Below are 23,617 nucleotides of genomic sequence, written 5' to 3'. Positions count from 1 at the left end.
GATTTTTTGTGCAGAAAAAGGAAACGTGATCAGAGTAGAAAACTATTATGTGTGTGGCGTAAGCCTTACTTTATAAATGCTGAGATAAAATGACGTGCTCCAAATTTTACGCTTCGGTTTGAAGTTGTTCAACATATTATTATATATGTCTTACGTTCAGTCTGTGCGCATTTCCATCTTGATAAAAAATACTTGAAGCTTTCATGCTTTATTGACGATTCCAATAAAGCTATTTTGATTCAACATCGGCCTGTTTGTAGTTTTTGCACTTTGCACGTGTTTATGTGGTGTCTGTACGCATTTTTCTGCCACTATTACATTTGCTGCGAATAGTGTTTCTCAAAGCAAAATTGTGAATTTTTCATTACAGAATTTTACTTTAGATTTGCTGTTAAAATTGTTAAAGAAATAAATTTTCAAGTTAAGTTTCAAATACATTAATATTATGGTTATCGATTAACACTTTGTGGGAATGGACACCGGATATAGCTAAAAAATGATCAATCGATAAGCGTTTGATTTTGACACATGGTCAGTTTTCTATCATTTTTTGTATTAAATGTTGATATATTTAACAAAATCGAAGAGTTTTGAATTACTTGATACTGTGCAATATACGACTATGATGTAAATATGTCTCCTCTTTTGTATAATAGCCCAATTCACTCCGAAAGTTGCATGATCGCTCACAAATGTTAATTTATGTGGTCCGATTTCAAACATAAATCAATAAATTGAAAATAAGAATAAAAACTGAATCGAGCGATTTCATTGTAATTCTATAATCTAGTAATGTGTATAATATCAATATGATGTATCTTGTTGTTACGGAGATATTCACACATTTTGATGGCCTGGCAGTGTACTGGAGATAGATGAAGCAAATAAATAACTGCACAGGGGATAGCTATTAAGTGGACTGAGGATAGTAACGATGTATTTAGAATAACGAGACTGTGATAATGATTACGGCTATTTATCTATACGCGAGCTCGAGGGAAATTGTTCAATGTTGTTTTTTGTATCTGTATGCACTTAAAACTGTTTCATTCATACATATTAGTTAACCATGATGTGTTTTTCACAAGCATCAATATCTAAATATTTGAAATACGCCGGTAATCTGATTTATTGAGTAACACAAAACATATGGCCGTAGAATTTTTGTGATGTTTGCTATTCATATATATAGTATTGCTTTGTAAATAAAGTAGGTACGTTTTTGCACACAGAAAGTCACCAGTAGGGAATGAGATAGTGGGATCAAATTTGTAACACGTAAAGCTTTTTTCTTAGCTTGGTTCGATTTTTTTATTACTTAGAACAGAATAATGGTCTCTGTTCGTTCATTTCAGTGAGAAAGAATGTATTGTGAGCAGCCCTGATATTTACGCATCGTGCATATACGTTCATTTAGGAGAGCATGGATCAAACTCATTGTTAACTAAAGTTTGCTTAATAATTTCTTATCAAATTGTAATCTCACTTTTTGCAGATTATTTGAAAGTTCGAAATAGACATATACATGTATACTGTATATTAACAATGTTACTATCCATTTTGTCCCATTTTATATGTTATCACCAAGACACAAATTTCTCAACTTTGAAACTATCCCCAGTACATAATACGGCTATCCCCAGTACAGTACTGTGAACATTTCTAAGGGCATATCTTTAGCAGTTTAAAAGTTACATTGCCATATCTCACAATAAAAATAGTTGAGCTTATGCTAGTGAAATCCTTCGATTCAGATTTTTTATTTATTCGATATATTTCCTAAAAATAACAATACTTGTCGAAATTCTGAAAGTTTTGGGGTGATCAGCTCAGGTTTGAAGAAACATTTTACGAAGTCTGCTAAATCTTAAGCACTTTAAAGTATACCATAGGCCAAATTTAGCATTCAGCTATTAATTCAAACACTTGCTTTATTTGTGGATACGGTAGATATGCGTTTACACAGCAAGATCTTACCTCTGGTTAAGAAAAACAACTGCATAATTGTCTGTTTACTTATCACTTTTTTAGCTATATCCGGTGTCAGTTCCCACACAGTGATTAAGCCTTAATGCTTTTTGTTGTCATTCAGGACATCATCTCCAGGATCGTTTGTGATTAAAAATGACCGAGTAATTGTGGTTATAACATTCCGTGATGCTGTACAGTTGGGGAGAGTGGATCTAGTAGGCGACGAAAATATTGAAAAATACTCCGTCGTGTACGAAACATCCAGTGGTGAAGAATCCGCTGATCAAGTAAGTACGCAAGATGATAGCACAAACAACCTTTAAAGCTGCACTCTCACAGTTTCTTAGTTTTTGTTTCAGAATCAGCATTTTGTTTTGAATCAATGCCTTCCAATTCAGTGATATAAGATAACTCACAATAGAACATATCTCAATTGATTGAAAAACTGCCGTAAAATTTCATTTTCCTTAAAGCTTTAGTAACCTTCTTAGCCGTCACTTTTCGAACATAAATATGAAAAAATACGGACAGATCTTTTATCAGCAGTCTTGTTTCACTGGTTTGTAGAAATTTACGCCAAAAATAGCTCAATCTTAGACAATTTTATTCATCGAAACGGTCAATCTGTGAGAGCGCAGCTTTAAAGAGTCTGTACTCGGTACACAGACTCTGAAATTTGTTAAAACATATTTGTAATCAGGATCTCAAAGATCTTTACCCTCGTGTAAGTGTGTGTGTGTGTGGGGGGGGGGGGGCAGGATTACACCCTCCTGAAAGTGTTAACAGTGGTAAAAGGCTACTTGTATTTTCAAGGCTGGTAGTGGTGATATGAGAGTGGACTAGTGGTAAGATATCCACCTCTCACACAAAAAACATTGGTTCGATAACCACACGGTTAAAATCCGATGAAAATAACGAAAAACAACCAATTACTCAAAGGCATTTTAATGATTCATACAATGCTGCATTTAGCTTGGAATCAATTTCGACTTGTTAATTAAAATAAATCGTTAAAGCACTACAATTGACCATAATTATTATTGAATCTACGAACTACTTTTACTAATGCACCGCTCGTCGTTTAGCGAAAATGGCCGAGGTGTTCCGACTGCGTATATATAAAAGACTAATTGTTATTTTTCTTGAATGAATTTGCAGAACTTTACCAGCAGCGAAGTTGCAAAATTCTCTAAAGCTGTAAACGTGACGAAGCTCTACATCGTCGTGACAAGAAATCCCGAATCTGTTGGACAAGCCGTTTTTAAATTAGACGTCCGGATTTGCTACAGTAAGTTTTCAGGATATTTCAGTAACAGCCTTGGACCCGTTTCAATCAGAGAGTTCCTATGGTAAACACTACCCTGCTTAAGAGTGTCCATGGTCACCCGTTATGTTATGGGCATAATATATACGATAAATGTTTTAGGCAATATAATTATTGAAACACAAAAGCGGGATTTACGCCCTTTAGACTTAGGAAACGGGGCACTGGGTGCTTTGATACTTGCAACAAATTAATCTGGGCCCATAGCTTTCACTGACGTCTTTAGACAGTACTATAAAACTAGGAAGGCTATTAAAAATATAGTATGAAAATAGCATTTTTACGTCATAGGTTATTCTTGTTAAGTTTAAAAGTAGTTTGCGATATTTCACTTTGATCTTCTACCTGTAGGCTTGCAGATTCTTTTTTCACGTACACGTGAAAGTTGAAGTTAAGTTTAATGGGACTAGACACCAGACGATACCATTGAAATAGAATTGTCAAAAACGTACCTATAATTGATATCGTTGTGAACGACGCATTTGATCGCACTTACTGATGACACACATCGCTTACGACACATGTATCGTTTGCAGTTTTTTGCGGTTTTCTTCCAATTCAAAATATACTTGGTTGGCATACCACGTTAATCTCAGTAAATTTATAAATGTCGTCGGCATATATATATGTATATCTGTACTAATCACGTAAGTTTCACTTGCTAAATATACACACTATAAACTGGGAAACCATTCTGCGCTATTTTTAAACGGGTAAACTCAGCTGAGACAGCGACGAAATACTCTTTTAATCATGTAAAATGATGTACTATCGGCTTCGTACTAGTTCGTATTGATAATTCTAGGCTTGTTTTTAGGAAATATTGTATTTGCCGATTTTTGGACCATATGGTTTCTAGTCCCTTTAAAAGAAGTTAATATATATTTCATTTTTATCTTATACTTGTAGGCTGACCGATTCTTTAATAAAACACTTTTCCAAATGCTATATCATTGCAAACATGTACAGTTTACGCATACCAGGAGCCTTATTCGTAAAAAATCTTGCTGAAAAGTTCGACTTATTTGGATCTTTTCTTCCTTATTTTCATATCTTTGCTGTGAAAACATAGATTTCTTAAAATTCAACTTTAAAAAACCCATTTCTTCACCGAGTTGAGAACTTCCACTAAACGGCCACTGGAAGACGTAGTGTAAAAACAGAAGCCCACACGTAAACGGACTTCGGAACCTCTCTCATAACAAAGCCGGTACATGTATATTTCAGCTCCGTCAACTACAACGACCACTTCCACTACGACAGTCACCACTTCACCTACAATAACAACAACACCACATACTTGGCCGTGTCAAGAAACAAACGGGATGGATTCAAAATATGAAATCACGCCGACAGAGAACATCACTGTTATTGGTCAATCTTCGACCGAATCCGAAATCGAAAAACTCCGGTAAGATTAAAAAAATATTTTAACGTTGTTTAAGGTAGCACACCCGTAATGAAAACCTCCACTTTAAAATCTTTCATTTTGATGCTTTAACCTATGTTGTTAAGCACAGGACAACACATTTTTTGAGGGTTTCAAGGTAGAGGTTTAGTTGTTTTTTATTAAAAAATAATTAAACACACTTCTACACATATATTTTTCTTTTAGATTTTATTAATTTCAGGGGTTAACGAAATATTGTTATAACCGTAATGCAATACATGTCTTTCTTAACCCAACACGTGCGAAAGGAGTTCGACATAACCAGAACACCGAGAAAACATAGTTCGACACAACCAGAACATCGAGATAACATAGTTCGACATAACCAGTACATCGAGATAACAGAGTTCGACCTAGCGAGTTTTCTCTGCATACAAACTATTATAGCGTTTTATGTTGTTGTTTTTTTGTAGGAGTACAAACATCGCGGGACCATTTGTTATTGTGGGACAAACAGTTGAGATCAAAATTCGATTTTCCTCTTACATCCAACTCGGACGGGTGGACCTCACAGATGAGACGAATATTCAAAGCTTTACCGTAGTTTACGTGGACAAATATGGTGCAAATTCGACAGAAACGGTAAAAATCATTTAACATTGCACATGTTTTGTGGAATCAAAATTGACAATCGGAGTCATTCGGAACTTCTTGGCCATTTACCATCGAAAACAACCTCGGATTTAGGCCGGTTAAGCAGTAAAAGTAGTTCGTACAATTTTAAACACATTTTTTTAAATTGTATTTTTACGTGTTTTTTATGTATATCTAAGTATAAATTGTTCGCCAGTGAAGTTTTAAATTGCATAAATTATTAAGAATTTCAAAAGTAAAGTCATTAAGTTAAAGTGCTAAATTTAAATTACTACGCGATCTACTTACAGTGTAGTTAAAATGTAAAGATTTCTTGCATTGTTAACAGACCGTATTTCGATGGTAAATGGCCGAGGAGTTCCGAATGAAATGGCGTATGATATCTTCATACATATAAATAAATATATATCGCAATAAATTATGTAACGTAACAATATTTTAAAGCAATTATTACAATTAAAGCTGCACTCTCACAGATTGAACGTTTTTTTGTCTTGGAACGAGCCATTTTATGCAAAAATGCATGTAAACCAGTCATATAAGACTGTTGACAAAGAAATCAGATCGCAGATTTTAATACACGTGTTCCAACATTATCGTTTTATGCATTTTTTCTTGAACCGTTAGTAACGCTTTTAGCCATAAAACATTAATTTTCGAACGGAAATATGTAGATCTGCGGTCTGGTCTTTTGTCAGCAGTCTTTTATCACTGGTTTGCAGATATTAACGCAAAAAAGGTTAATTCAAAGACAAAACATCAATAAAAAAGTTGTCAAAACGGTAAATCTGTGAGAGTGCCGCTTTAAAGCAATTACTACAATTAACGCATTGAATTATTTTTAGACATACGGAAGTACAGACATGGCGAAATACAAAGATGCAACCAATGTTCAGTATCTGATATTGAAAATCTCAAAGGCCAATCCAACCGAAGAAGCGTCATTTAAGTTGGATCTGCGCGTTTGCTACGGTAAAAATGCTTTAATGACATCACAATTATATCGTGGAGTGAATGCGAAAAGGTTCTTAGTGACATTAAATAAAGAATATAGAACCTTTTCGCGTTCACCCCTCGATATTAAAGTGACACTCTTATTTAAAATCAATACAAACACATGTATACAATCAGTTTTGACTGATAGACCTAACTACTCAGAAAATAATGCATTTTTCGAAAATATTAATTACTGAATACAATATTGTAACCGTGCATTTTAATAGCAGAAAGCGCAAACATGTTAAATGATTGGTGAGTGCTAAATGATTTATTGTGATCTACTCTCATAAGGTAGAAATACCGTGTTTAATGCTCATTTCTTTCAAACTAAACTCGGTCACCTTCATAAGAACCATTGTTTGCGAAATTTATGCATCCTTTTTGGAATATCAAAATATTATTATTAATTGTGGCAAATCTTATCTTGGAGTAAGAGTGCAACTTTAAAACGCTATTTTATAATCATTTACTATCAATATTGTATTTATCAATCATGTTGCTAACTAGCTGCATTCATGTATATTTTTTTTCTTGCAGAAACGACGTCGACAACAACAACAACAACAACAACAACAACAACGTCACCGACCACAACAACATCGTCACCGACAACAACATCGTCACCGACAACAACATCGTCACCGACAACAACGTCGTCACCGACCACAACGTCGTCACCGACAACAACATCGTCACCTACCACAACATCGTCACCGACCACAACATCGTCACCGACAACAACGTCGTCACCGACAACAACGACGTCATCGACATCAATATCGTCACCGACCACAACGTCGTCACCGACAACAACATCGTCACCGACAACAACGTCGTCACCGACAACAACGTCGTCACCGACCACAACGTCGTCACCGACCACAACGTCGTCACCGACAACAACGTCGTCATCGTCCACAACATCGTCACCGACCACAACATCGTCACCGTCCACAACATCGTCATCGTCCACAACATCGTCACCGTCCACAACATCGTCACCGACAACAACATCGTCACCGACAACAACGTCGTCACCGACCACAACATCGTCACCGACCACAACATCGTCACCGACAACAACGTCGTCACCGACCACAACGTCGTCACCGACCACAACATCGTCACCGACAACAACGTCGTCACCGACAACAACGACGTCATCGACATCAACATCGTCACCGACCACAACGTCGTCACCCACAACAACATCGTCACCGACAACCACATCGTCACCGACAACAACGTCGTCACCGACCACAACGTCGTCACCGACCACAACATCGTCACCGACAACAACGTCGTCACCGACCACAACATCGTCACCGACAACAACGACGTCATCGACATCAACATCGTCACCGACAACAACGTCGTCACCGACCACAACATCTTCACCGACAACAACATCTTCACCGACCACAACGTCGTCACTTACAACAACTTCACCGACAACCTCAACGTCACCGACCACAACGTCGCCGACACCAAGTACTTCAACGGCAGTTTATCCTTGTCAAGAAGTGGACGCAATGAAGGATTCCTTTATTATTCCAACTTCGAGCATAAAAGTATATGTGCCCACTGAAAACTCGACGTTAGAGAAAAGATTATCAACAGATAACAGAACCACGCTCATTGATAGCATAAGGTTAGTTAGATAAACTACTAATAATTAATATGAGTGTGATTCATTTTACAGAACTTTCGCTTTCAAAATTATGGATCTGCATATCAAGAATATTATGGGTTTTTTTTAACGTTTAGATGAGTTCAAAATAACTAAATGAAAAAAGCAAGAGCTATGAATAAAACATACAAGGACTTCAATATTGCGGACTTGTCTGTGAACATTTCAAGAACAATTTTTTAAAAAAGAGATTGTTTTTATATTACTCGGATAATTATGAATTTATTTCATATCAATAATGCCCGAAAATCGATATTTTCCGATAGTTCATGAAATTTACTAAAAAGCAGAAAGGATATCGATTGAATAGTTCAAATGTATTGTTAAAAATAAAGCATTGTATATATTTAAAAAATTATGACTAGTTTGTATAAAACTCGATTTGTAATAAAAATTCCCTATTTTTTCTCAATGTTTAAATTGTTTTTTTCTAAGACCGAATATAATTGCAAACGTAACGATCTATTGGACCTGTATACAATTTCAATCCCATACATTATTACTACTCCATGTTTGAATATATAAATTACTTAGTATTTTTTACGCTTTTCAAAATTTTAATTGTATTGAGAAAAATAATCACATGGGCCTTCATAATTATACTGGGCTTGACAATGCAACATTGTGGTTATCCATCCGTCATTAATATAAAAAATTGCTAAAGTTATAATTGAATGTTACAACATAATAAGTTTGTATTGTTTCTAATTTTCCACGAACTCCTGTATTATATAGACATTATGTTATTGAAAAAAAGAATCAACAAAATTACTACATACTCGTAGTATTATGTTTTTACTTCCCTTTTATATATTATGTTAGAATAGTTGCGTCATTACGGTGTCATCCAAAAATGTAATCCGGACTCGACACACTTTAACCTGCCCAACTGCGTTCATACCCCGATAATGACATCAATCACGCAATTCATTCCTGAAACCTGAACTCACACAGATTGACAGTTTTGACCACTTTAGTTTTTGTCTTAGAATCAGCTAATTTTGGTTTTAATGTTTTCAATGCAGTCATATAAGATAACTCACAACATAACCGATCTCAATCATTTGAAAAAAAAAAAACATTCATTTTCATTTTTAAAGCGTTAGTAACGCGTTTATCAAAAAAAATATTTTCGAACGTAAATATTAAAAACTGCGATCTTATCTTTTGTCAGCAGTCTTGTATCACTGGTTTCAAGACATGTACGCAAAAATTGGCTCACTCGAAGACAAAAAATAAAATAAATAAATTGTCGACTGTCAACGTTTTTACTGACCACAACGGTCAATCTGTGAGAGTGCAGCTTTTAATGAATTCTAATGACTCACCTTCAACTTAATTCCACTCTGAATGCCTTCAGGTCATCATCTGCGAATGGATTTAACATGGAAGATGCGTCGGTCATAGTTATTAACATAACACTGGCAGGCTCCACCACCGTTGGAAGGGTGGATTTAATCGACGATGAGAATATTGCATATTACACCGTGGAAATGTACACAACGAGTGGCGTTATCTCCGAACAGGCAAGAATTGTTGATGCGTTAAACATGTTTTTCTCAACTATTAAGGGGCGGTTTTCATAAAGCATCTTGAGTCAATTCCTAACTTAAAGGCCTAGTTTAAGCCTTCTATAAGTGACCCCCACTTAAAGGCCTAGTTTAAGCCTTCTATAAGTGACCCCCACTTAAAGGCCTAGTTTAAGCCTTCTATAAGTGACCCCCACTTAAAGGCCTAGTTTAAGCCTTCTATAAGTGACCCCCACTTAAAGGCCTAGTTTATGCCTTCTATAAGTGACCCACACTTAAAGGCCTTGTTTAAGCCTTCTATAAGTGACCCCCACTTAAAGGCCTTGTTTAAGCCTTCTTTAAGTGACCCCCACTTAAAGGCCTTGTTTAAGCCTTCTATAAGTGACACCCACTTAAAGGCCTTGTTTAAGCCTTCTATAAGTGACTCCCCCCAAAATCGGGGTAGAGTACACAACCTCTGTGTATTAATCTTAATCTACTTGCCTGGATCCCCCTTATCAGACCTCCAGTCTGAGTACCCTGCTGGGCAGTTTCGGAGGTTTCATTATAATATTGGACCCTAAATGGCCCTAAGCCAATAAACCAATATACAGGAAATTGGCCCCTACTGTGACACCAGTGCAATAGACTATTAGCAGAAGAAGCACAACAGGGGATTATCATGCCAAACATTCCTTAAACTAGGCCTTTAAGGTGGTACGACCCTAATGGGCATCATTTCAAACTATTATCAGCTTGATACTTTCTTAATGTGTATCATTTCCTGGATTCAAAAACAAAATTTTAAATAATTTTACCGTCAAATAACAATTTTATCTAAACTTAAGTTACTCTAACCCCATTTCGGATTTTTTATAAAAAACAACATCACCCGAGAGTCAAGAAAAATCCTTGATTTCATTTTCTGTTCAAATTTTGGTAATAATTTGGTATCAGAGTAACAAGAAATATATTTGCTTTCAGCAATACTACATTATTAATCACATCATCAACAAATATAATACTGTACTGAAATAGCCATATGGTATTTCAATTTTAACATACTGTTCTGACCGCGTAAAAACTGGAACATGAATGTTTTTAAGCAAAATCAACAACTTCTAGAAACATTCATGACCTGTTCTTTATTAGTAATTAACGTTTACCTTTAGGGAACAGTTTTCCAAAAAATCTAAATGTTTTACCGTCTCATTTAAAAAATAAAGAGTTTGAAATTCCGAAACACCTATTTCAGCCAGGCCTGCAAGTAATGAAATCTTCAAAAAAGCTTATATTTATGTGTAGAAATGTAAGAAAGATTAAAAATTGAAGAGATTAAAGTGGAGGTTTTCATTACGGTGTGCAGCCTTAAGTCTATTTCTGAAAATTTTCCCAGTCAAAGTCAAATTAAAAGAAATATATGATAAGTGTTTATCAATAAAGTATGTTTTATCAATAAGGTCAATGAAAATAATATATTTTGGTTTTTCTTAAGTTTTTTTTATTTCATATGTTTTAAGAGATACTTAATTTAGGAAAGTGACTTTAGTTAGGGAAGTGACTTAAGTTAGGAAAGTGACTTAAGTTAGGAAAGCGACTTAAGTTAGGAAAGTGACTTAAGTTAGGAAATGACTGAAGTTAGGAAAGTGACTTAAGTTAGGAAATGACTTAAGTTAGGAAATGACTGAAGTTAGGAAAGTGACTTAAGTTAGGAAATGACTTAAGTTAGGAAAGCGACTTAAGTTAGGAAATGACTGAAGTTAGGAAAGTGACTTAAGTTAGGAAATGACTTAAGTTAGGAAATGACTGAAGTTAGGAAAGCGACTTAAGTTAGGAAATGACTTAAGTTAGGAAAGCGACTTAAGTTAGGAAAGCGACTTAAGTTAGGAAAGTGACTTAAGTTAGGAAATGACTTAAGTTAGGAAATGACTTAAGTTGATTTCAGGGATACTCTTAGTGAGAGTGCAGTTTTAAAACTTTATTTTTAACTTGTTAAAATATTTACATGTAGTTCAAAGAGGTTTCACTATGATGATAGAGATTTTATATAAAATGTTGTCTTTTGATAGATAAAAGCAACCCTAATCATCCATCTTTTTATCTTGAAAATCAGGTTTTCCTACCTCTTTATAGGACATATCTGGAATTCAGTTGACGTTTTAGGCATGGCATTTTATAGATATGATATTTCCTTTTATGTACGAAGGAAAAAACACATAAAATATAACAATATCCGTTTTGATCAAGTATTATATCTTCTCTCAAGATATAACTTTGTCTGCTTCTTTAGTTTTATTCCAAATGTATAATCCATTGTTCGTCATTTTTCAACCCTCGATGTTTAAAGTAACCATATTTTCATTACCCTTTTTTAGGTGTTTAATGCGTCGGAAATAGCGAAGTATCGCGAAGCATATGATGTAATAGGGATAGCCATTACCGTCTTCAAAGGTGCATCTCCAACGCCGGGTGTATTCCAGCTGGACATAAGAATATGTTACGGTATGTTTGTTTGGTCATTACCACATTTTAGCCTAAAATGTTATAATTATGGGAACTACTTTTATGCGCAGTCACCCATAGTCGCTTATGTGTTAATCCGATCTGGTCATTGTTCAGTTTAATTTCGTCCCGTCCAGACGTCCAGTATTTGACTTAAAAAACCCGCTTAATTCGCGGTTTAATATACAATGTGTGTTTACCACGTGATTAATTACGTCATAAATGCTAAGTCGGAAGGCAGTATTTTGCTTCGAATGAAGACTTTTAACAAAAATAACTTAACTATTTATTCATCATATTTAACGAAACATGGCGCAGTCGCCGCTTATATACATGTAGCCCGGCCTTCAGTCGTTTACCAGAGTTTGATTGAGAGTTTAGTTGCTAAAACACTTCGACAAACCTGGTCACCAAACCACCATCTGATGGAGCACTGTCAAAACATTATTTTGGAAACCGGTTTGTCGAAGTGTTTGAGGAAACTAATCACCTTTTAAAACTCCGGTAATAAAACGAAGGTGGGGCTCTTTAAGCGGACTAGACTGTTCTTTGTTTGATTTAAAATAGTGAAGAAAAAGAAAAGTTCTTTTTGTTTTAAGTCATCATTGTTTTATGGCAATATGTGGCCTTCTGATGTAGTAATTGTGACGTAATTCATCACGTGGTATACATACACTGTAATATAGAGAATCATATACGAATTGTCATTTACTACGCAATTTATTAAACGAATTCAAACGAGTGTTATAGACTTTGCATTATTAATACCATAAATACTAAACTGATTATTTAATTCGCCAAATACATGAAACGTGGATATAAACCGCACATATTTTCAAAACTGTTCATTAATAAAGCCCTTTAAAAACATAACACTAACGTCAGTTTTATATCAAATACATATTGTGACGTCATTTCCTTCTGGCGACGTCGTTTATGACATAAATATGATATATTGAGAAAATAAGATGTTTCCATGCCTAAATTGAAGTATCTCTCCTTCCAGAATGTGTTTCGGAGATGCTAGATGGCCAAGGAGAAGTTTTGTTGTACTCCGAGAGCCAACTTTCGCCAAAGAGCAATACCGGTTTTTATGTACTGAACGCGGATGAGGCCTATGTCACGATGCTTTTTGATGACGTCCAACGTGTAACACTCGTGTCTTTTACAGTCTCGAGCAACGTATTTGCTGTAAATGTCGATTACCTGGATTCGCACAGTTCCGTCGACCCTGTGGTAAGAAATAATTCAATGATATTATTTTGTTTCACCTCCATTATAAATACCATTAAACTTTGACCTTTATAAAAGGGGATTCACGCAAATGTGATACCTGTTCGGACAGTCAAAACTCGCTCTGTCGAATTCGTTGGGTATCCGGGAAATACTTCGAGATAACGAATATTCGATATAACCGAAATACAAAACATGTGTAACTTAACCCAAAATATTCGAAAAAAATCGACGTAACCGGATTTTGAGTTAAAAGAGTTCGACATAGCGAGTTTAAACTGTAACAATTTTTACATACAGGCTTCATAGTACTCACGGTACCAAGTATTTTTCGGAACACTCTCGAAATACTTCATATTGTATTTCCTTTGCTCATTATACGGTAACGTCTTCAGTACACGGAGGTCGCCGGTGTGAGTGGGAACAACGAAGTCTCTGTTGACACCCAACATGGCATACCTGCTCGGGCGGTGAAATTGACCTTCAGTAAAACTGACTCCAACAAAGTCATCATAAATAATTTAGCTATCTCAGCTTGTCTGGTAGAAGGTATGTACACTTAAAGACCTTATAAACATATGTAAATGTAGCAATCGGAACACTTCGGCCATTTTCCATAGACAACCATCTCGGATGTATAAGGACGGCTTACAATGTCAGAATTCTTTACATTTAACTAAGCTGCAAGTAGAATGCGTAGTTATTTCACTTTTCACAGCATTTAATCCTAAGGACTTCACTCTTAGGAATCTAAGACGCTATTTATGCAATAATGCACTTCACTGATAATCGATTTGAACTTGGTTAAAAGAATTAAAACGAACAAATATTATTATTAACAAGTTTACTAATTACTTGTACTAATTCCCTCGCATTCATCCGAAGTTGTTTTGGATGGGAAATGGCCAGTGTTCCGATTGGTAAAGCCAGTACAGTTATCACTGATACCTGCTATGTAAAAACACCCAGTGTCAACTGTGAATTTACAAATTCAACGGGGTTACGTATTAAATAGCACATGGCAAGGAAAAGTAGTCATTTTTAATTTTAAACTCCGGGCCCCGATTCAATTAGATCTCTAAATCGCTAATTTTACACTACTTAAGAGTGCTCGGGTACACCCGTAGAGTTACGGAAAGAATATATACGGAATATGTCCATGTTCGGCAGTAACATTGAAACGCAATCCACGCCAAAAAACGAGGCTACGGAAATTAACGATCCTAAGCCTACATTCGGAACTCCTCGACAATTTTCTATCAAAAATAACTGTGGATGTATGTCGGTACATAAGTAGAAGTAGTTCGTAAATTTTTGAATTATATTATTTATTAAATGATGTGTTTTAGCTTGTATTTGAATATCTTCGTTTAAATTGATTGCCAGTGGTGTGTATTATTGCACGCATAATTAAGATTTCCAAGAGTTAAGTCATTAAGTTTAACTGCTAAATTAGAATTACTACGCGATCTACTTGCAGCGTAGTTAAAGTGTACAGATTTTTGACATTGCAAACCGTCCATATTCATCCTATGTTGTTTTCGACAGAAAATGATCGAGGAGTTCCGAATGCCAAAGCCTAATGATCTTTATCGAAATGCGGCCCCTGCAAACACTTTTAGGCAGATTTAATTTGTGACTTCAGGCTTTTCATGGTGGTTAAATTGTTTTGTTGTCTAAGAGTGATCTCGGTAAAAAACAAATCAAACAAGAATTGATTAAATTGATTAAGATGATACTCCAATAAAAACTTAACTTATTTTATGACACTAGTAAAAGTTTATCATATATCAAGTGACTTTTAATGATAAAGGGACGTAATACCAAATCTGACTTTATATATTTTGTTTCTTGACACAGTTATTACTACAACAACACCGTACTCTACAGCCACGACGACAACACCGTACACCCCAACAACAACACCAAGCACAACAACACCAGAAGGTATTGGCTAGGGGTGATATTCAATATTCAACTTAAGTTAATCTTATGGTCATACATCATTGGCTGCATTCACTATATTGGTTGGCTATTAATAACAATTAATCCGATTAGCTACATCGTTTTTAGCTACAATTAAGACCAATATTGAATACCAGCCTAGAGCAGCTTAATGCAATACGTAATATATATAATGTACCATATAAAGAACATTTTCCGTGCAATTTTATATAAAACCTGGTTTTGTTAGCCTCTGGAATGTGTGTAAACAAACATGAATTTTTATTCAAAACTTGTTTATTTTTATTTATTGAGAGTATTTGCTGCCTTCTTCAATTTCATTGGCTGTAGGACACTATATCGTATTGTCAAGAAGTCCACTGAAAATCTAATTGGAAAAGTTAAAAGTTTTGCATTTCAAATTAAACGCACAGTTGTTACAAAAATGTACACTCCTGCTCCGCTTCCATGAATGCCAACTCTTCGTAATACCTCTTATCATGAAAAATCGATTGGAAACAGTTTGTTGTTTAAATGATTCAGTGCGCGCTTTTCCACTGATTCTGAATAATCGATTGTAATCGGTTTGTTGCATATTTATTTCAGTGTGCGCTTTTCCACTGATTCTGAATAATCGATTGTAATCGGTTTGTTGCATATTTATTTCAGTATGCGCTTATCCACTGATTCTGAATAATCGATTGTAATTGGTTTGTTGCATATTTATTTCAGTGTGCGCTTTTCCACTGATTCTGAATAATCGATTGTAATCGGTTTGTTGCATAGTTATTTCAGTATGCGCTTTTCCACTGATTCTGAATAATCGATTGTAATCGGTTTGTTGCATATTTATTTCAGTGTGCGCTTATCCACTGATTCTGAATAATGACACAATGTCCACCCTTGGATTTGAGGTGGATGGCGTTGACGCAAGTGTTTTAAACGCAATAAGTACCGGTGCAGGAACAGTATATTACCTTCGATCAACGGAACGAAAAGACTTTGTCACATTTAAACTGGCATATGAAGTGGGACTTTCAAAGGTTGAATTTGAGTCGCAGTTTGTGGAGACGTATACTTTAGAATTAAAGGAATTTGAAACAACCGAACCAGAAGTGATTGTAAGTCCATTTGATAACTGCACGTTTGTATTTTAGAGGGACTCGTTTACTTTTATAATGTCTGACATAGAAAAACATATTTTTGTTGGTAATTTCAACAAAATGCTTGTAACTGTAGCAAAATATCATCAATGTTCAATTAAGAACTATTTTTTATATATTGAAAAAAAAATGACATAAAAAATTTCCTTTTTGCCAAAAAACGTTTGTAACAATACAGTAAAACCCCGTTGGCTCGAACTCCCGGGTACTGGCGAAAATACCTCGAGCCTCGGAAGATTCGAGCCAAGCATTAATGCTTACCTTATGTATAAAGTAATCGGTCCTTTATCTCAAGTTCAAGTCAACGAGGAAAACAAGCCAAGCGTGTTCGAGCCAAACGGGTTCGACTGTATTGAATATTGAATTTGTTAAGGCTAACAAATTAAATGTTCTGTTTGAATCAGTGTCCGAAACAACGATAATTGAAAAAATGTGGCCCAAAATAATATGTTTGTGTGTTCCTTTGAGAACAAACGGGATTTTGTCAGACCACTGACTTGAGAAATCGATTATTAATCAAGATTCATATACAGTCGAATCTCGTTTGCTCGAACTCCCAGGGACCGACGAAAATACTTCGAAAAATTCGAGCCAGGCGGGAATGCTAACATACTGTTAAGAAATTGGTATTTTACATCTAGTTCGAGCCATCGAGGAATTCGAGCCAAACGAATTCGAGCCAACGGGGTTCGACTGTAGATATAAAACTGAACAAACCTTTGTCAAGCTTAAGAAATTATTTGTTGTTTTATTTTATGAAGATGAACATTTATGCGTTGTTACTTGTTATACATGTATTATAAAATGAACTTAATGGACCCGCATTCTGTTATATTAGAATTTGAATGATTTGAAATTCAGTAAAACTTTTAAAATCACTAGTACATGTACATGTACATTCCGGATTCATTCATGCACATTTTCTCTGCAAACGAAAATTGATTTTATGCAGGTGGAAGTTGCCAGATTCCCAGAGGAGGTTTCAAAGCAAGGACGAACATTTGCTATGGGTCTATTTAATGTCTCAGAAGTCACTATAAGAATAACCAAGAAAGATTCTTCGTCAGATAGAAAACCGTTTATTAAAAACCTGGCTCTGTACGTCTGTCCTGAGGAGGGTATGTATGAAGAAAAAATATTGTTGTTTTACAAAGTTTATTACGTATTACAGCGATGACGTTAACAACTTTGTTTCCTTTGACAAAGTCTGAACCATTGACAAATTGTCATTGTAACACTGGTAGAATATTAAAAATATTAGGCTGTACAAACGTATTACTCGAAACATCGGTTCCCTCGAGGTTTTGTCTCCGTCCCTGGCGACCTCGAGCGATTGCAGTTTTACTGTAATTAAGTTGTTTCACTTTAATTATTTTCAAATAACAGGCATACTTTCTACTATTCAGAAATCCAAAGTACGACAACAACCACAACAACAACGTCCTCAACATCAGAGACCACTCCAAGCACATTTTCATCGACGTCACCACCACCAACTACCACACCGGTAATGCTGATGAATTATCATTCAAGTAAAATAATTGTGTCTTTGGTTTTTGGTTTGCTTGGCCCTGATTCATTCTCCTTTGGTTTGAATATGGTATTGGTAAAATATGAGTCTTGATTTATCCTACTTTTAAGGTACTAGACATGAGATGGTCTCAAAATCGTCAAAACATGACTAGATTTGCCAATACGATCTAGAATTGACCGAAAATAATCATTTTACATGATTTAAAGTATAAACGTAGCATTCATGTCGCTGTTCCAACTACGTTTTCCCGTTTAAAAATAGCGCGGAATAGTTCCCCCTTTTAAATATAGCGCGGGTTAGGTCCCCCGTTTAAAAATAGCGCGGGGTAGTTCTCCCGTTTAAAAAAGCGTGGGATAGTTCCCCCGTTTAAACAAGCGTGGGATAGTTCCCCCGTTTAAAAATAGCGCGGGATGGTTCCCCCGTTTAAATATAGCGCGGGTTTTATGCATGTTTTTTCCGAACATCTTGCAATTCGCGTGATTGTTTCACACACTTATCTGTCAAAAAACGTTTTAGCAAATTCACTGTCCTATTCAGCAGCGTTATTCTATTTCAAAGTGTCAATCGATCAATATCATTACCGATGGTAATCGATCGGGCTGTGTATCTACGTTGTTTCGCAGCTGTTTTCCTCTTCCTTGCAATGTCCGTCCTTTTAAGAAGCCATGAAGTGTGTTTATCAAGTATTTGAAAATCGTGATTAGTGTCGATAAATATACCGACGCTATTTTTAAACTTACTGTGACTTACTGGGTAGACAAATAAAAAAATTATTTCGGAATTAATGTGTTATAAGGGAAGTAATTTATCAGTAAGTTAGATTTAACACGTTGTACACAACAATATCAATTTATGTAAGTTATTGTGACTGTTTCTTATTTTCTTACAATGTATCATATGTTTGTCATTCCCTTTAATAAATACGGCATTGCCAAACACATTGCTAGAAACAAACCGGTTGTGTACATGTTAGTACGCAAGCAAGCCCTTGAAAATAAAATACTGATAAAACTCCAACGAAAAATAGTCTGAAATAAAAAAAAAACACCGGCGTTCTCCAACCGGAAGGAACATTTAAGGTTACATTTAACCAATACTTTTTAGGATTAATTTTGAAAACTTAACCAATTTCAGTATTTTTTTGTTGATACTAATACTACCATGGTGTTTAAATTTCCAGTATGTGTGTGATTCGCCTTACCTTAAGTGTCCAGATGAAGACAGATGCTATAAACCATGTGACAATATACCGGAATGTCGTTTTGGCTGGGATGAAATGGACTGCATAAGTATGTTTTATTTCTATCGAAGTATACCTTCCTTTGTTTAAAATAACAAACAAATTTAAAAGTTCTCAATAAAATCGAGACTGCTGTTATTGAACAGTCTCAGTATAACCAATATTTACATGAAAAACTTCAGAAATAAACCCAGTTGTCGAACTTTTTAACATAAACCCCGTTTAATGGCACATGGTCAACGCCAAAGACATAGAACACAAAAACAAACAATCACACAAAAAATGAAACAACAACATAAAAACTCTCTAAACAACACAGAACATATATATTGTATAAAAATAGGGGTGTTTATCAAGGATTGTTATGTGCCGCCTTGGAACGGTCAGTAAAATATAAAATTACTGACCGCTATTATTAAACCGATACTGCAGTTATTGAACAGTCTCAGTACAACCGAGACAGTTGTTATTGAACCGATACTGCAGTTATTGAACAGTCTCAGTACAACCGAGACAGTTGTTATTGAACCGATACTGCAGTTATTGAACAGTCTCAATACAACCGAGACAGTTGTTATTGAACCGATACTGCAGTTATTTAACAGTCTCAGTACAAGCGAGACTGTTGTCATTGAACCGATACTGCAGTTATTGAACAGTCTCAATACAACCGAGCCTGTTGTTATTGAACCGATACTGCAGTTATTGAACAGTCTCAATACAACCGAGACAGTTGTTATTGAACAGAGACAGCAGTTATTTAACAGTCTCAATCAAACCGAGATTGCTCTTTTACATGGGACGACAGCAGCTACTTTTTTATTCATTGATTTGATTAAAACTATATATATCTTTTACTGATTGGTCAATATTTATCAAATAATTACAATAGACCAATTTCATTGCTTTAAGATAAAAAGTAGCCAAACGCTAACATATGCATAACTTAAAAAGTTTCATACAATTGGCTGAAAATCTCGTTAACAAAATATATTAACTCTAGCCATGATATTAAGTAAACATATTTAATGATTCGGTTAAAGTGACACTCTTATTTAAAATAAATACATACACATTGTATAAAAACATAACTTTGAGTGATACTTACTAAATAATGTATTTATGGAAAATATTAATTACTGATAACAAGATTGTAACCGTGTATTTAATGGCTGAAAATGCAAACATATTAAATGATTGGTTAATGCTAAAAGATTTACTGTGATCTACTATGGTCTCATAAGTTAGAAATACCGTGTTTTCTGCACCTTTCTTTCAAATTAAACACTGTGTCCTTCATAACAACCAATTTTTGACATTTATTCATCCTTTTTGGTAAATTAAAGCAAACTGTTTTAATTTTGGTAAATATTATTTGGGAGTAAGAGTGCATCTTTAAGCATTGAAAATGCCCCTAGGCGTTCTCATTCCTCGTATATCTAATGGTATGCGATAATTAATTACTTGTCTTATTTCAGCAACAGTAGAAACAACAACAACAACTACGTCAACTACAACGTGTAAGTAAAAACTAAATCCGAGAAACAAGATCTAATAGAGAAACAACATTCGGAACTCCTCGGCCATTTTTATCGAAAACAACCTCGGATGTATGCCGGTACATCAGTAGAAGTAGTTCGTAAAAAAAAGTAATAATTAATTGAGTGTAATAGCGCGTATTTTTTATTATTTAGTTTAAATTGATTGCCAGTAAAGAGTTTTATTGCATAAATAAAAAAAGGTAAATTCATTAAGATTGCCTGCGATATTGAATTTACTACGCGATCAGCGTAGTTAAACTGTAAAGATTTCTGACATTGTAAACTGTCCATATACTTCCGAGGATGTTTTCGAGATAAAATGGCCGATAATAAACAACACTGGCAATAATTTAAACTTAGATCTACACATACAAGCTAATGCACCAGTCAATTGTAACCACGACCCCCCAGGTCTGGGGGTATACCGGGGATAGCCGGGGAAAAGGGCCGTGTTTTTACTTTCCAGGTGGCCCCGCAGAGCCGGGTAACCGCGATGGTTTTGTCATAGGGCCAAATTATGCCAAGATTGGGCCTTATATAGAGTCGCTGGGGTTCGGGGGCATTTGGCAGGGGTTAAACCATCAGTTCGTCTCCGCGGGGCGGGAATTTTACCCGGGGTTGGCTGGACCGAAAGTCAAAGTCCCGACTAGTCCCCGGACCTGGTGACTGGTGCATAACTAATAATATAATTCAATTTTTACGCATAACTTCTTCTGATGTACCGGCATACATCCGGAGTTGTTTTCGATAATAATGTCCGAGTAACTCCGAATGAACTGGTAGGTGAGATTGTAACATGATTTACAGGATTAAAAGGACTGTGTTAGAACATTGTTATATACATCAAATATTATTTTTCATATGAAAACTAATTGTTTTGATATTTTTTGATATAGAAAAAAGGAAATGGGGCGAAAAAAATAATGATGAAAAGGCCTATAATACAGATTTTTTGAGAGAAAAAATAAATGTATTGTATATCTATATAGAAAAGCCCATTTGATTCATTTTAGCTATTTCACGTTCAATATTGATTCTGATATATATATATATCTAGGTATTTTTCAAAGTTAACGAAGCTAGAAACTATCTCTCTGTATTTTGAACAGAAAATGTAGTATTCTAGAAGTACTATCATAAAGTTTATGCAACTATAATTTCTTTCAACGTTTATTCCTAATAAGATATAGTTTTTAATTTAGTTCAATTCTAATACTTTCGCGAATGGAGAAAGCGCTTCAAGTTATTCCATAGGCCGTATATGCTAACATGTAGTTTCTTGTTTCAACAAAACTGGAACACAAGTTGCATAAACTAAAATTGGATAATTTGCATGATTTTATAGTTGCATAATTTAAATGATAATATCTGTATATAAATCAAACTACAACCAGAATATTAACAAGTTCGTCTGTGTTAAAATGCTTTCAAGTGATGCTACGTTTACACTATGTTCCCGGTGGCCACGGCAGCCCCGTTTGCCCGAAACGTATTGCGCCGTGGGCTTTTGGCCATTTTTGTCTCCATAAACAAGTTTTGTTAGGTTGTGCTAAGTTTCCTCACGTTTTATCAAGGTAACCGTGACAAGCCGTAGGGGCTTTGACTGGAATTAACTGATATAACGTTTTAATACACATGCACCAGTCAATTGTAACCACGGCATCCCCAGGTCCGGGGGGTTTACCGTGGATAGCCGGGGAAATGGGCCGTGTTTTTACCTCCCAGGTGGCCCCGCAGTGTCGGGTGAATGCGGTGGTTTTGTCCTCGCGCCAAATATAACGGGAAATGGGCCTTACCTAACATGAACGTTCGAGATATCCGATGATTCGACTTACCCAATTTATTTTTTATTTTTATTATTATTTTTTTTTTGGATGAATTGCACAAAAGCCATCATTACATAGGTCACTGTACCATCGTATTTAATTTTATACAGCCATACCAACAACTACAGTGCCGTGTGACGAAAGTTATGAATACGTCTGTGAGACTGGTCAATGTATTGAGAAGACTGAAGTTTGTGATGGTAAATGTGACTGTTTCCAAACGTGCGATGATGAATACCCTTGTAGTAAGTATCAACTAGAATTATATAAAGGATATTACATTACAGTCGAAACTCGCTATGTCGAAGTCATTAGACCGTTGAGAAATACTTCGAGATAACAGAAAATCGATAAATGCAAAATATGTCTTACAAAACCAAACGCATTCGCAAAAAATAGTTCGACATAACCACAACATCGTGATAACAGAGTTCGATATAATGAGTTTTGACTGTATATTTACATATCTACTTCCATATCTTAAATGAGCTGCTTTTCGGCAATTGCGAATATATTCCGATGAACGCAACAACTTTGGATATGTTCGGATCGCGAATCATCTCATATTAATATACATGAAAATTAAAACTTGTTTATCTTGTTATTGTTTGTATTGTGTCAGCAGGCCACGAACAACTTTGATGTTTTAATTTATAATGTGTTAAAGCTGCACTCTCACAGATTGAACGTTTTGACAACTATTTTATTTTTTGTCTTGGAACTAGCCATTTTTTGCGAAAATCCATCGAAACCAATCATAAAAGACTGCTGACAAAAAATTAAATCGCAGATTTTTTTATTTAAGTTCAAAATTGATGTTTTATTCATTTTTCTTAAACCGTTAGTAACGGTTTAAGCCATAAAACATTAATTTTCGAACGGAAATATGAAAATCTACGGTTTGATTTTTTGTCAGCAATCTTATATCATTGGTTTGCAGATATTTACGAAAAAATTGGTTTATTTCAAGACAAAAAATAAATAAGATGTAAAAACGGTATATCTGTGAGAGTGCAGCTTTAAATGTATTGTTGTCATAAGCGTTTCAATTATACGTTTTAAAGTGATTTGAAGTGAACTTATACCGCGTTGTTATGA

The 23,617-nt window shown here is 35.2% G+C and overlaps 1 protein-coding gene across 2 annotated transcripts in view; it reads left to right on the top strand.

Annotated features, from left to right (window-relative positions):
• The window catches only part of LOC128231602 (mucin-16-like), a 154,468-nt gene that overhangs the window by 71,295 nt on the left and 59,556 nt on the right, over positions 1-23,617 (top strand). For both annotated transcript variants that reach the window (XM_052944633.1, XM_052944639.1), the window contains 17 exons: positions 2,093-2,258; positions 3,130-3,259; positions 4,523-4,706; positions 5,159-5,327; positions 6,185-6,311; positions 6,876-7,989; positions 9,389-9,554; positions 11,912-12,038; positions 13,045-13,274; positions 13,667-13,820; positions 15,132-15,218; positions 16,074-16,336; positions 17,331-17,496; positions 17,785-17,885; positions 19,093-19,201; positions 20,631-20,672; positions 22,630-22,764. In XM_052944633.1, coding sequence (XP_052800593.1) covers positions 2,093-2,258; positions 3,130-3,259; positions 4,523-4,706; positions 5,159-5,327; positions 6,185-6,311; positions 6,876-7,989; positions 9,389-9,554; positions 11,912-12,038; positions 13,045-13,274; positions 13,667-13,820; positions 15,132-15,218; positions 16,074-16,336; positions 17,331-17,496; positions 17,785-17,885; positions 19,093-19,201; positions 20,631-20,672; positions 22,630-22,764 — 3,470 coding nt within the window. The remainder of the gene's footprint in view (positions 1-2,092; positions 2,259-3,129; positions 3,260-4,522; positions 4,707-5,158; positions 5,328-6,184; positions 6,312-6,875; positions 7,990-9,388; positions 9,555-11,911; positions 12,039-13,044; positions 13,275-13,666; positions 13,821-15,131; positions 15,219-16,073; positions 16,337-17,330; positions 17,497-17,784; positions 17,886-19,092; positions 19,202-20,630; positions 20,673-22,629; positions 22,765-23,617) is intronic.

The sequence above is a fragment of the Mya arenaria genome, chromosome 1, assembly GCF_026914265.1.
Source record: "Mya arenaria isolate MELC-2E11 chromosome 1, ASM2691426v1".
NCBI classification, from domain to species: Eukaryota; Metazoa; Mollusca; class Bivalvia; order Myida; family Myidae; genus Mya; species Mya arenaria.
Note: the sequence above shows the minus strand (reverse complement) of the source record. Positions and strands in the feature narration are given on the sequence as shown.